General features: G+C 36.8%; 1 protein-coding gene across 1 annotated transcript in view; it reads right to left on the bottom strand.

The window, feature by feature from the left end:
* PIK3C2G (phosphatidylinositol-4-phosphate 3-kinase catalytic subunit type 2 gamma) overlaps nt 1–15,757 on the bottom strand; it is a 208,105-nt gene that overhangs the window by 55,762 nt on the left and 136,586 nt on the right. The window contains 1 exon segment of the mRNA XM_055809289.1: nt 1,158–1,314. Coding sequence (XP_055665264.1) covers nt 1,158–1,314 — 157 coding nt within the window.

Raw genomic sequence — 15,757 nt, 5'->3', positions numbered from 1 at the left:
TCTTGAGTTTTCTGGAGGATCTTTAACTTCATATATCCCACAGCTGCACTTTGCACTGCTTTCAGTGCAAAATTATGCTTTATGACAGGAATGCAGTTTTGCTACACATTTGTGACTACTTAAAACCAGGGTTGAGATCTGGGACAATCCTTCCTGCTCCGTATTGGGAAATCACTCACTGAATCACTGCATCAGAATCCATGGGCAAGACAGAAGAAACAAGATGAGCAAATCCTTGCCATTTCTCCCCTCCTCATTGCAGAAGTCGGAGATGATAAAATAGTGTTTACCGAGCAACTTTTTTGCTGTACCTCAGCTTCAGCACGGGTCCCCTTTAGAAGGTTGTGTAGATTTTTTCATGCACAGGCCAGTCACCTAGGTTTTGTGTGGGGCCGTGTACATAACTTTTGGATTAATATCTTAGCCAAGCAACTTAGTAAATATTAGTTAATTTGATATTCTTACTCTACTGCAAAGGGGAAAATCACTAACCTTTCACACACAAGTAAATAGAGGCATAAAGCAGTTATGGAATCTGCCACAGCACACAAATCAGTAGAAATACTTAAATAAAATAGGGATAAAAGCTCCTAGAAGTCTTAAAATCCTGTACAAAAGGATTATTAAACCAGTGTCAATGTAGGTATTGCTCTTTCTTTCCTGTGTTCTCATTCCTAAGAAGGGAGTGTGGAAATGTGCAGAAAAACATTCTAATGGCATCATTGTTAGCTGCAGTGCTGCTAGGTACCCTCATATCACCCACCCTGTGAAATATTTAGTTCACTTTGCCTTGCTGTAAACATGAACAGGACTGGTAAATGATTTCTTCAAGACCTAGAAAAAGGTCTGAGTGAAATTCCTGAATGTGAAACATACCCAGCTTCTTTTGCAGTTTTCTGATATTTTGTAAAAAAGAATGCATTAAAAAAAAGGGGAAAAAAAACCAAAACCCAAAAAGCAGCTTAGCTTTTCTTTTCTCAGAAATTAGTACTGCAACTGGACAGTTTCTGTGCACAGGAAGTGCCAGCACGAACATTTCCAGCAGTGCCCCTGATACCTCTTCAAATCACAGCGCTATTGGAGGCAGCAGAGAAGTGGTAAAAGGGAAGAGGACACCAGAGGAAATGGCTTTTTGGTTTCTTCCTCAAGTTGCTTACCATCTCCAGCAGGTTCAAGAGTAACTGGCTGTGTTTCCTGACTATATTGTAAGCTCGACAACAAAGCTCCACAAACTCTTGAAAACGCTGTGGGTTTTTTCCACCTTCTGTGATGAAATACTCCATCTCTGATGTGAAGATGAAGGGAGCTCGGTCCCTGGAAAAGAGAACAATTACATGAGATATTTAACCGAAAATAGCTAATCATGCAAGACAGTTAATATTTGTAACACATTTTTCACATTTGTTTTTCCAGTATTACATTCCTCATTATTTCATCTCTCCCTTCCTCATTGGGGACAGCTCTCTTGCTCTGCCTGGTGTCACTGACTAATTGGGGCAGAGACAGGTTTCACAGCAAGAGTGCCATAGTGAGAAATCCAACACCTGAACAAACTTGGAGCTTATGTGTTTTCTTCTGGCTCCTGTTTGCTTTTCTTTCCAAACTCTAATTGCTTTAATTTCTCTACTCCAACCCAAAAGTGAACCTGGACACAAGTTATCTCCTCCTACTGAAATGTTTAAAAGTTGTTCTCTAAGAGGATGGGATATAAATATCAACTCCCTACTAGGCAAGAAGTGAATTTAAGAAAGAAACCTACAACTCGACAATCCAAAAGCAAGAAAAAAAAAACAAAAAACAAACCAAAACCAGCAACCACCAACTTATGAAGCAATCATTAAGTAGACACCATTATGAAGGAATGTTTCTGGCCCAGCTTACAGCAGAATAAACCTAAAAACATTTTCATTTATGTACAGTTACTCTGTATTCACACTACAGTAAATGAGGTGCAGAATCTGACAGCATGTCTTGACTTTTTTTCTCCTTACTAGCAGAGTTGGTGGCTATGGAATTCTATTGCAGAAGAAAACAGATTAGCTAGGCTTCTTCTAACAGTCCTATAATTTGATAGTTTCAGAAAGGCCTGGTATGCTCCATCTTCACAGAGACAAAACTACTGCAGTGATTTACTATTCACAACTGTGTACACAGATGCATGTAAACAGATTAGAGGGCTATATTCCAAGGAAATATATGCTGTGTGTTAACCTTTATATTCAAAATTAACTTGGATAAACTAAATATTCTTGGGAAGCTTGAATGCAGAAAAAAAAATGAAGATCTTTTTCTTGCTAAAGCCACAAATATGGGCTTGAGTCTAAACCCACTCTCCTTGCTGATTCATTCATAAATGAGACAGTTTCCTTAGGAGTTTTCCTCATTTTCCCATAAAGACACCAGTCTTGTATTATCATAGAAAGAAGGTCAAATTGCAGTGAGATTCTAGGCTGCAGCTGGAAGTCTTAGTCACCATAAATGTTCAGGCAGCCTTCCCATTCTTATGTTTGGAAATTCTTCCTGTTTTACATTGAAGCTAACTTTAAAAACAGACCTCCCATGGGCGTTACTCATCTCAAAGCACCCAGGCCATTAAGGTGTTTGTCTTGTTTTTTAAAAAATATACATTTAATTTCAGCTAGGTAGTACTAGGAATGATGAAGGTCCACAATAGTAATCCTTTCCTTCCATGTTTTTCTGTATTATGCAAGTTCATAGTGTGACAGTCATTACAGTATGACTATTACATAATTATTGTATGTTTTGTGCTGTAGCTCTCAGAGAATTATAAACCTGTGTCTATTACGGATTTTAGAGAGCAAGATTTTCCCAGAACCTTCTTTTCTTTCTTCCTTTTTTCCTTTCTGCCTTTCATTCATTCATTCATTCATCTTTTAGCTTATCTTTTGTTTAGCGGTGGTATTTAAAACAGACATTAACTATTAAATAAATTTATAAAATTAGGGTCATGGAAGTCAATTTGTTGAAACCAACCAGAAAGAGAGGTAGATCCAGCAAATTAGCAACATTAAATTTTCTCTTCTCTGTGGACAGAAGTCCAATCTAAATCCTGATTTGAAAGCATTTTAACATCTTGAGAATGTATAAAACCCAAACCTGTTTCTCATCTGCACTTATGTTTGGGGCTAATATATTCCAAGTCAAAACTATTGCTGTGAAGGTTCCTGTGAAAAAAATGATGTATTTTGTTCAAAATTAATATTTGATTTCTGATGCCCATTTGCATCAAGAGACACAATTGCACAATGAAAACATAGCTCCTTCTGAGTTGGTCCAAGTCTCCCACATAAAGCTACTTGAGCTGAAAACAGATACTGCAATCAGAAATTACTTTACTGGAAGAAACATGGTGTTTAACATTGTTGGGTTGGGCTGTGGGCCAATTTCCACATAATGCAATGAATGCAATGTTAGTCAATTCTTTTACTACTGTTGCTAAAGGATCCATTTGAAAATGTAATTGATATTTTATTATCTACATTATTTATAAGTTTACTTGCAAGATGTTTTAAAGCAGTTTTACAAGGTTCTTAAATTTTCTTAGTATCATTTCTTTCTTCTGAGATGGTAGACCTATCCTCCATTGTTAACCTGCAAAATACAATGTAGAAATTTGCTTTCCCTGTTTTTTCTCAAGGTCTTGTGATATCAAAGCCTCTCCCATGAAGTGACCCCTGCAATCAGTCAGATGCTGAAGCTACATTCCTGCATGTGTCTAGGTGAGCTGGTTGCTCATAAAGGGAACACTTTGCAACTGAAATTTAAAAAAAAAAAAAACAAACCAAAACCATAAAATCAACTTAGTAAGAAGACAAGACCTGCTAGAAGGAACAACACAGCCATTACGATAATATTAAAAAGCAAAGTTTCAGGGGGAGGAGATGCTTACTCACTGAAGAGTACATAAAGGATTCTGAAAAACCAATTGACAGGGCTGGATGTCTGTGTATAGATGCAAGAAGTTCCTTCTGCTTTCACAAACTCCTTTAGAATATAAAAATATAGAAAGGGATAGTGTAAAAAGTACTCCATCAAAATTACAAACAGCCAAGCCAAGTCACCATCCATCATGCATGGGAAAATATAGATCACCAAACAACAGAGGCTGTTTTAGCCTACCTAAGAAAATAAACAATGCAGGCCTGCATACCCTGGTATTGCATGAGCATTCTAAATTATCACACATACACACACAAACACATGTGCAAATAAAGCTCACGTCAGTGCACAGCCTGTACTTCTATATTTAAAACAGTCCCTCTCTAACTTGTGGCACAAAGCTAAGATTGTATGACATGATGGCATTTATTCAGAAGGTATGCAATGCATACAAAGACTTGGTAATAATAACTATGAAAGACATTACTCATTTGGACATATATCTATAACATAGCTTGCTCACATGAAATTATCTAAAATATATAAATATGAAATACTTCTTACCCCAAAAAACCACCCTCAAGATCACAGCTAAACCCTGTAATACTTTACACGTGTAGAATGTTCAAAGACAGATGACTGTTACAACCGATGGACAAAAGCCCCTTGGCTAAAAACTGTATCTATTACAACTTGCTGCCTCCATCAAACCAATTAAATGACTGGCATCAGTTTAACAAAACTGGTATGATGAAGTATTTTCAAGTAGAAGTCTTTTACAATATCTCTGTAGAGGACCAAAAGCCTTTTTTTCTCCTTTATGGTGTGCTAAAGAAATACAGAATTGAAGCATTCTTGAATGACCTCTACAGTATAGTGGTAATGTCAAGTACAATAATTTCTTGGGGGAAAAAAGCCCAATTGAGACAACTGGTGTGGCTCAAGAAAGACCGAAGATGTACAGCCAGTAAGCCTCCCAAATTCAGAAAAGTTATCTTATCACAGCACTCCCACTTTTTTCTTCCCCCCCCCCCCCCCCCCCGCCCCAACCCCTAGATGAAATTAATGAGTCCTTTGGTTTTGTAATAGAAATCAGTCAAAAAGTCAATACATCTATCAATACAGTCTGGTTGCAGTCCTGGACCTTAAAGACTTATACTTTACTATGACTGTGACAAAGTGTTTACTCAAGTCATTCAGTCAGAAGCAAGGCTAGTTTTCTGGTGGTTTTATTCTTTTTTTCTTGTGTAGTGCTTTCAGAGTTTAAGATTTTCATGGGAATATGTTTTGCAGTTCCTCTGGAGACTAAGGATGTTTGGACGATATGTCATGAGAGGGAGGAAAGAAAGGAAACCTCAAGAAACTAAAGAGATCATCATGCAAAAACAAACTTGGGCTGGGGTAATGGGAACTTCTGGGACTTCACTGTAGACTAGAAATATGCTGCATTCCTAAAAGACCAGTAAGATCATCAGGATTTGCTATGAAACATTAGCTGTAAATGAATTAACAAAGTTTGTAAGGTCAACAACAGTTTTAGTTTTTCATGCTATGAATCTCACGGTACAGAACATTTAAGAATGATACACTGACTTCCTTTTATATTAAGTAGGAAAATCATATGAGATAATCAACTACAAATGACTTTTACTCTGATCCAATCTAAACTTCCTAATAGTGTAGTTATGGCAAAGTTCAGGTCCACACAGTAATACAATATGATCAAAACATTTGTAGTCCAAGTTGTCATATGGACATAGGGGACAGCACGTGACAAACCATACAGAACTGTTTGCAAGGTAAAAATCAGCTGCTTAGCAGCGTATGTCACCATATATTCCCTGACTCCTTTAAAATCATTTCAGCAGAGTCAAGAGTGACGATAGTATTCAGCGTGACTATGTGGAATTTAGATGTATCCAGTAAAATAGGAAAAGCTTTTAGGGAGTGTTTGAATGCTGACATCCTCTGCTCTGCAGCAAAAGACAAAAGCTTATTGTAGAACACAGACAAAATAAATGAACATGAATGCTTATTCCTCTAAGCCAAGTGAAAATATCTAATCAACATCATCACATAAATTTATAGACACAGACAAAAAAAACCCATGAGCAAGTGTATTCCTTTCATGTATGAAAGAATGAAACAGTGAACAACTGCACAATACAATTTGTCTCAAGCAAGTACATAAAAAGCCATAAAACAATATGTCTGCAAAGGGAACCACAAGAGATACACCATCTTCCTGCTTACCAGGACAAAATCAATCATAAACATGCTTGTGAGATGCTTATTTAGCCTGTTCCCAGAGATTTTTAGTGATAGAGTTCTTCTCCAACCTCCCTATCAAATTTCTGTTCCAGTATCTCCCCGCACAGAGGTTTTTTTTTTCCTTGATGCCTAATCTAACCTCGCTGTGCTTTCGTCCTATTAATTCTTGTTCTTTCCTAAGGGAACATGAAGATCCCATCTTCTTTACAGAAGCCTCTAATGTATCTGCAGACTTATTATTTCTTCAATCTTCTGTAGACAATTGTTTCAACCTTTTTTCATATATCCTATTTTCCTGATGTCTGATAATTTTAATTGCTTTTCTCTGGACTCCATGTAATTTCTCTGGACTCCTTATCCACATAATTCTAAAAGTAAATTTTTTAAAATATTCCAGCTGTAGTTTTACTACTTTCATGTGAAGAAAAAGGATTACTTCACATTTCACGCTTTCGAATTCAATACATTATCATAAACTCATATTCAACTTGTCTGTAGCATAACTCTCAGATCCCTTTCTGAAAAAATACCTGTCACTGCTAATCCCAACTTTCATTACAGTCAAACCCTCTTACAATAGACCTCTACTAAAAAATGAACAAATATATTCTCTATCCCATCATACTGGTTACTAATGAAAATATTGAAAGGTGTCGGTCACATCACAAACCTTATGGTATTCCACTTGGTGTACCCTTCCATCTTGGTACTGAAAGACAGGGAGGTACTTTCCATGAATGGTTGTTAAAGCAGTTCTGCGCTGTAATGAATGGTTTTATCTAGGCAGTGCCTCCTTAACTTAATGATAATGTCATTTGTGAAAGTTACAGGAGCTCTAGTAAGGCTGTTTTAACTTACAGCAAGTTATATGGTATCTGTTCTTTCTCCTCTATTTCACAAAATGATCCTCTCCTGGAAAAAATAACCACTCAAGAAAGGTGAAAGCTCCAGGAGAGCTCTGCAGTGCTTATTAATCTTCTGTTCACTGTTATAGCAGATGACAATCTCTTCTCTACTCCAAGCATAGAATTTGAAAGCATAGAATCTAAATGATGTAAAAATATTTTAAGTGACCACATAATAGAGCAGTAGTTCTGAGCTTTCTATAAAGTATAAATACTTAACTTGCTGGTCTTGATGGCAGTTTTCCCTTTGACTTCAATGACAGTTGCTAACACTTGCAATTTCGCTGGCTTGTATTGCAAATCTATGTTCAGATTTGGTTAGAAAACTTTTCTTTTTCTATTTCTTGTAGTGAGGAAACCTTGCTAACACTTCCACAGGTACATGTCTGCTCCTGATAAGTGTAAACAGCCTCTTGCTGAGACTATTCCTTAAATCACCCAGACATGATGCATATCCATCCACATCTAAATAAAATGACAGTCTAAATCTCAATTGCCAAATAGTAATTACAATGCTATAAAAAAGAGTAGAAAAGTGAATTAGAAAATTTGGAACAGCTTTCTAAAAAACTAGAATTTATTTATCCTGAGGGATTTACTCTCAATTGTATTTTTAATAGCTTTTATTTCTAGTTACAGACAGATGGAGAGTTGCCCAAACAGGGAACTCGTGACTAAGCTTCAAGGCAAAAAGGACAAATATTTGAAGTGCAAGGACTAGCTACGAAAGAGAAGTACACAAACTCTGCCTGGGTATGCAGGAACGGTGTTAGGAATGCCAAAGTTCAACTGGAGTTAAAACTGGTGGTGAACATTTAGTAAAAGAACTAATAAAGAAAATATGTACCTGATGCCGGTTGGTAATTTGGTGACATGGGAGCACAGACAAGGCTGTGCTCCTTGCCACCTTTGCCTCAGTCTTCACTGACGAGGCCCCCCAGGTGGTGGGCAGTGAACTAAGCATGAGCCAGTGGTGGGCCAAATATGAGCCCTGCAAGTGACGATGACTAACAGCATCCTGGGCCAAATTCATGGGAGAGCAGGCAGTAGATGCCCTTTATTTAGCACTTGTTAGTCCATACCCTGACCAGACAAGAAACGTGTCACTACACTGAAGGAAGGGCCACAGAAGACCACCAAGATGTTTGGGGGCTAGAGCACTTGCCTATGAGGAGAGGCTGAGGAAAGTGGGCTTGTTTACCCAGGAGATGAGAAGGTTTTCAGAAGATAAAATAGCCGTTTTCCAGTAGCTATAGGAGGTTATGAAACAGATGAATCCAGGCAAGAATAAGAGAGAAAATTGAAACAGATGACATTCTGAGTGGTCGTAAGAAAAACCCCTCCACTATGAGGACAATTAAATATTGAAACAGGTTGCCTGGAGAGGTTATCCTGTGTGGTTTTTAAGATTCAGCTGAACATAGCCCTCGGTAAACTGGTCTGTTGACCTTATTCCCTTAATACTTACACAGTAAGATTCTTGAATGCCCTGAGCATCCCTGGCTTAGGTAAACTACATGGTCTGGACAATCAAAACATGCACACTATTTTTATATTAACATCTATCTTTAGAGGCAGAAACATCAAGCTAGAAAGAATGTCCTGAATTGCTTAGGTGACCAAGGACAGTTCTTAAACCATTATGGTCTTATTTATTCATTAAGTTAGTGTATGTGTATATCAACTTTGCTATTATCATTATTTCTTGCTATCAGAGCCTTAATGTTAGCTTTCCAGTAAAACCATGTGTTGGACATACCTGTATTTCGATCAGTAGTAAAAGAAATATTTCACATATTGGACTGGACTATTCTGAAAGATTTATCGGGTTTTGTCGGCAATTGAATTAGTTTCATCGAGATTTAATCATGTTTAATGGATGTGGTAGAAAACAAGCTATAATCCTCACCTAAGTTAGGGGCTCTGATTCATCATCATTCTGTGAACATCTAGTTTCCCTATGTAAAGTGAGCTGTAGTAACTATTTATTTGTGCCCCTTTGTCTGTACAAAGTGCAAAATGTGACTTATCTAAAATCCCTTTCATTATGGGCCAACTGAGGTCAGTGAGTTTGTAAATCATGGAGATTTGATCACATTTGGTCACATAGTATTACTATGCTAAGTGACACTATCGCTAACACAGATGTTGAAAGCAGAAGGTAGTCGTGGTTACAGTTCTTAGTGTAGATCTAGTATTTGCAGCATGTATGGCCACAGGGATTCATTTGGAACCTTACCTTGTAACAGGAAAATTGGCAAGACTTGTGATGGGAAAGCAGAAACTAGTTCAAGGCATCTCTTGATGATTTTCACTCTGGTTGCACTCACTAGTTATTCTGCAGACTGACCACAGAATTTATTCACTTATGTCACAAAATGTCACCATTTTGTACAGTCAGCTGACTGTATATTTTGGAAGAGTCCCAAAAAAGTCCTCCCTGAAAAAAGAGGTACTCTGCTTTGAGAACATACATGTCTTCAACAGTTTCAAACATTGGCCTCTTGCAGCCATGTGTATCTCATATTGAGTGGTTAAAAAACACTGCTGTGTCCAGCTCAGGCACCTTCTCAGCTGAGTTAGGATCCCCTATTCAGACAGACACATATAAAGCAGCCTGCACTCAGTCACCAGCAATCAGAGTGCATAACAATGTTAAGGTGGATTTAAATCCTTTATATATTTCACGTTCAATACTTCATTCCTGATGCTTTATACCATTTTCAAAGACTACCAAATCTTCCAGGTTTGTTACAAGTTTGTTACTAACCCTATTGATAAAACACTTGAGAGTTAATTCACAAGGAGATTAGAGCAATTCCTCTTGTTAACAGAAAATGTCAGACAACTGGCTTTTGTGTTCTGACTGACCCTCAGCAGTGAAAAGATTTTAAAACTCAGACCTAAAAGTTGCCTTAAAATAAACAGACTGAGTGAAGTTATATCCCCTGCCTATTGAATATTCAGCTAACAGATCTTTTCAGTATGAGATGGCTATTTGGAAAAAAAAACCCACAGTAATAGTTGCAGGAGATTTGTATATCATCAGGCAAAATAGAGAAATAAACCAATGATGAATAAATTGTACTGCAGAGAAATTCTTAGGGCAGGGGATGAAATCCCACATGAATTAAACATATCAGTCTGCTTTCCAGTTATGGATGAAGGATAAAGGCATAGTGTGCAGAACAAGCAGGAAAAGATACCAAGAACAAGCAACAGAGATTAATTTAAAAGTGCTTGATGTATACTTGGCTGTGTGTTAGAACAGCTCCCCCTGAACATAAAAAGGTATGTATAGAAAGCTTTTGGAGAAAGAGATGATACAATAAAATGTTTCTGATGGGAGCAGGAAAAAAATATAAATAAAAAAAAATATGTCTGTAAACAGTTATACTTTTAAAAGGACAACAAATGAAATCTTATAATCAAAATGGACAGTGAACACGATGTCTTTTCCCCCTTTTATTTCTGTTTTATTGCTAAACTTCCTATTGCTAGAGTCACATTCTACAAAAAGTCATGGGGCGACTAATAGAAAGAGAAGGAGGGAAGGGGAGAGGGCAGGAAGCATTCTCTGAAGCAGGAAGTTGATAGGGAGTCATTTAAATAACTCCTGTGCAGTAAATCTCCCAAAGTGGTGGGAGTTCTACTGGTGGCTCTGAAGGCATCAAACAATTTCTCTAGCCCAGATGATTAACATGAATACATAACTCCTTCAAAAAAGCAGCTGTTCCTGAAGATACGAAAGCAGTTTATGCCATGTTTGAAAAGCCAAGAAGGCTACTGAGAGTTGTGCCAGATGAGAACTGGATTCCAGGGAACTCAGTTCAGTAGAACAATGCACTTGGATGAACAAAACTGGATGGGGTCAAATCCATATAGTCACTGTATGGGAAAAACATTGCCTCTCTTAACTGTCTGGGTACTTTGAGAAGGATAACCAAAAAAAGTAAGGATCCAAAGTGGACAGTGAACATAATTCACTCCGATTTCCAAAAAGCTTTAGCTGAATGCCCTCCACAAGAGGCTAGTACTGAAAATAAATAATCAATGATAAAGGGCAAACTACTGTCCATGCTCAGTAATTAGAGAAAGCATCAAAACTGCAACAATAAACACCTACTCCTCAAGGCAAAGATAACAGAAGTGCACCTCAAGCTCACAACTCAACTTGTGATGCTCATACGTTCTTAGACTCAGCTTGGCTTACGGTGTTTAATTTAGGGCAATATGAGACACTTTCAGAAGTGACGGACCTGTTGCCTCAAAAATTCAAACCCCTTGTCACCTTGGAGGTAACACTTTCACTTTTAGGTCTTCATGCATATTACACCTTTCAGTCTTTATGCGAAGACTTACGTGCACGACTATCTTTAAACGTCTGTATAATCTTCTCAAGAACATTAGGGCTACTAAGATGCTTTAAATCATGAAATTAAATCTTTCCAGGATTCAATCAGAGATTTTTTGGAGGGTGGTATACAGGAAGTTCTGAAAGTGGATTGTGGCAAGGAATTAGGAGTTACCTGTTCACGTAAACGAATAACTCCAGAGCAATCATGTCAGAGAAAATAAATTTAAACTGCAGAAAATGAATTAATAAATAGGTATATTGAAAATTCCTAATGAAATATTTCAGCAGGTAATACACTTAGTCCAACAGTTTTCATGCACAAATTTTGAAAATTAGAAGTAATTATACTTTAAGTTTTTAATTTCAAGTTTTAGACTCTTCCTTTGATAAAGATTTTAAATAAAATTTTAAAAGGGCAAAAAGAAAAAATTAAAATGGGAAATTCTCGAATTCCTATCTTTCTTATTCCCCACTTTTTCCTATTTTCAGGAAAAAGATGGAACACATGTAGATACATTATAGTCAAAGAATGCAGATACAACTCATTTTTCCCTGTCTGTATGCCAGCTTTTCCGGTTTAGAAAGAAATACCTGAAATGAATGTTGTTTTTTTTTGTTTTTTTTTTTTCCCAAATGAACACTTCCAGTGAGACAGTAACACTCATTTTAGGTTACTAACACTAAAAAGTGAAATGTGCTACTTTTAAAACATGAAGAGGTATACTTTTCTACATGTTCAGAACTTGTTAAGTGCTTTTTGGTATAGGAACACAGTGACATATGAAGAAAATGTGGGAAACATAGTTTTCCCATATTTTTGAAACTTCCTTCAAAAAACTGGAATTTCCCAATGGAATAGTTAGGTTGCCTCTAGTAATTAACTTTGTAGAAGAAAACCAGCTTAGCAGATTTAACTTCTGGGAAAAGCATGATAAAACACAGGATTAGTTTGGCAAAGAGACAAGAGGCTCTCTGTGATTCAGATCAGGGAAAAGAAAGGCCAGTAAGTGTTTGAAATAATCAGGATGACTGGGTATTTAACATAAAAGATGGACACCTATGTTATCATAAGGTGAATTACAGTGTGCCATGAGCTGGACTACTCCGTATCTTGCCATCAGGTTTCAGTCTACACATCGTTGACCAAAAAAATATAGACAACAGTGCTGGAAGTGACTGGTAGTGCAAAGGATGAGACTGCTGAAGTTAGGATTAGTTCAGTTAGCACCGGATTCAAATAAATCTCATATTCCTTAATTGACCCAAGAAGAAATGTTCAAAAGGAACTGGTCAGAAAAGAAAACCAAAGCAAAGAAAGCATGGCAGGTACAATCATGAGTCAGACACCTTCTTTCATATCATTTGATGACTGACCTAGTCCTGTCTGATTATCTGGATAATAATGCACTGATTTAAATTGGAGTGGGTCTCCAGCTGATTGCCACAGAATATTCAGTAGATAAAGAATAGGATGGTTATATGAAATTAAACAAGAAATGCTTCTTCATGCAGTTTGAAATATAATTGCAGAATTCACTGCTTTAGGGGAATGTAGGGTCAAATATGGTGGCTGGATTAGAGAATGAAAAAAAATATTTTATTAGTACAAAATACGTCTTTGAGCATCATAAAAAAAATTAAAAAATAATAATAAAAAAAGAAATCTCATGGTTCAGTAGGAAAGTTCCCTGTGAGACTTTGTAAATAATTCTGCTGCCAAGCTCTGTCATTATGTTATTGGTAAGATACATCATATGTCTCCCTCCAACAATTCTTCATAAAGATTAGTTCCTAGACACAAATCAAGCTGGTTATTAGTACTGTTTAACATATTTGCTGAACTGTGAAGGTACATGCAACTGGAAAAGACAAAAAGTTCCCCATTCCTCTTCCCTCTTAAACCAGTAAGAGCTGAGCTAGTGGCTTGTGTCTCGGACTCAAAACTGAGCAGATTTATTGAACATTATTTAAAGATGAGGACAGGAATTAGAAAAGTTAACTAATCCCTTGTTGGGGTGTTACACAATTGTGAATGCAAAAGTGAGCATGACTGCATGAATCAGATCAGCTTCAGAGTGTTCTCTGAAGACTCATATTGGATTTGATAGAAAGAACTGCTGCCCATGCATGACAGCGTGCAATTCTCAAAGCTGCCATGTATGCCTTTCACTTTACTTACATCAGAAGAATTGCTCCATATGCAGAATACTGCAGAGAAGTCATCCTCATGAAGCTTTATGAGGAGTAAGAGTTTGGTAAGCGCAAAAAGTGTTCCCTAAGAACAGAGAATGGACAGCTGTGGCAAGCAGCTTACTAAATTCTGAAAGGAAAGACCATTTTAAACAGTTCAGACAGAGACTCCTTTTCTATAAGCCTTCACTCATTTACATAGATTTCATTTTACAAAAAATCCCACAAAGTTTGTGTGATGTATGTAAAGACCAGTTGCATGTATAGGGATTTGTATTGGATGTTTTTCATTCTCTAAAGCCACCTATAGAACTTCATAAGTATACATATAGTATCAACTGTACAAACGCCCAAGGGTCAGCACTAATAATTCTAAAGATGTGAAAGCATTATGCTGCTGTTTCATCAATATTATTTTAAGGGCATGGTATTTTGGGGGGTGAAAAAATGCAAATAAAAATTTAATAAGAACTCAAATAAAAATCTAATCTAAAAAGCTGTTTAAGAAACCAGAGGCTAAACCTATCTCAGAATAACCTTGTGAGAATGAGCAGATACAAATAGCACTGAGGGTTTCAAATTTTGAGAGAGCTTGACATTTATGGGATATAGAAATGTGACATCCCTGTGTTATAAATAATATGCTGCATTTCATGAAGGTGCACACAGCTCTACATGACTACACATTAATGACTACATGACCTGTAGTTCAGTTGCATGTAGGTATGAGAAAAACTACCATTATCCCATGATGTTCATAATGTGCTGTTAAGTGTGAGTCCTAGTTTTACTAAGGAACCATAAGTGCACTCCAGGAACGGAGGTCCTAAACTGTATTCTTTCATCCCATAGTTTAAAAGCAATATACTGCAAGGAGAAACAGGAAAAAATGGTTGCTGCTTACGGAAGTGACTGTGTTTAAAGTCGTTTTTATAGACTTAATAAGAACATGTAGTATGACTGAGCTGTAAAACAGTAAAATTAACATCCATTTTTATTATTGCTATGACATGATTTCTGTTAAAATTTGGTTGTTGTGTCCCCCTCTATATTTGCTTCATCTTAATGTTCACTCTAACAAGATAATTCTTTGCTCATGTAAAATTGCTGCTTGAGGAAATTCCTGTTAGGCTCCAAAAGAAGGTTTGCTGGAATGAGAGATGCAACTCTTGACACAGAGTGCGCATGAGTATCTTTTTTTATTACTCTGTTCTGCTTTATTCTTTCCACAGCAAATAAGTAGGATTAAGGGAGCATATCTTGAATGATTGACGATAATTCTGAGCACTGCAACTAAATCTTTTGACTGCCTGGCTTAGAAGTACTTATTATCCCTATCAGCTTCCCTCATATCAATACTCCCATGCTGTTATTTCTGTCTAACACACTGTGATAGTCTAGAATTGTCAAAGGCCAGCTAAAAAAAGAAAAAGAGAAAAAGAGAAAAAAAAAAAAAAGAAAAAGAACAATTAGCTCAAACTTAATTCTTGGACTAGTTCTGGAAATTATCAGGAAACATGGAGGAAAGACAGCCCCCCTCCCCCCATCTGGTCAGTATTAGGGCTCATTTATCCATTCCCTACTCTGATGTAACAGCTTTTTAGCCCTTTGCACTTTGGCACATACTGGCATTATCCTATCTATTTTTATTCCATCCTAATTCATCCCTCCATAGTAGCTTCACATTAGTAACTCGAATACATGATCACATTATTTTATTTATATTTATCATGGGACAGTTGCATCGCAGATTGATATCACAGTCTTGTTTATGTAAAATCAGATATTTGCAAAATAGCCCCTGATCTCAGTGTGGTTAGATATAAAACTTAAAAAGATAATGAAAAAGCTTGCAGTTTTACCCACAGTGGCATAATGTATTTATTCACCACGTCTATTTGGAAAATTTGGTTTCTTCTCTGAATATGGGAAGAAAGTGGTCAATTAGATATATCTGTGGGTTTGGATCCATTGCAGGAACACTCTGCAGAAAAAGATAATGGACATCAGAATTCTTTTGGCAGAGTTCAGTCTACTATCCTGGTCACTACTGAACTACATTATTCAAATCTCTACCCAGACAAAGGTTTAGATTATATTTTTTTTCCAGACTGAAAGGGGATCCTCAAAATCT

This window comes from Falco peregrinus, chromosome 6 (assembly GCF_023634155.1).
Source record: "Falco peregrinus isolate bFalPer1 chromosome 6, bFalPer1.pri, whole genome shotgun sequence".
In the NCBI taxonomy this organism is placed as follows: domain Eukaryota; kingdom Metazoa; phylum Chordata; class Aves; order Falconiformes; family Falconidae; genus Falco; species Falco peregrinus.
This window is presented reverse-complemented; position numbering and strand designations above follow the sequence as displayed.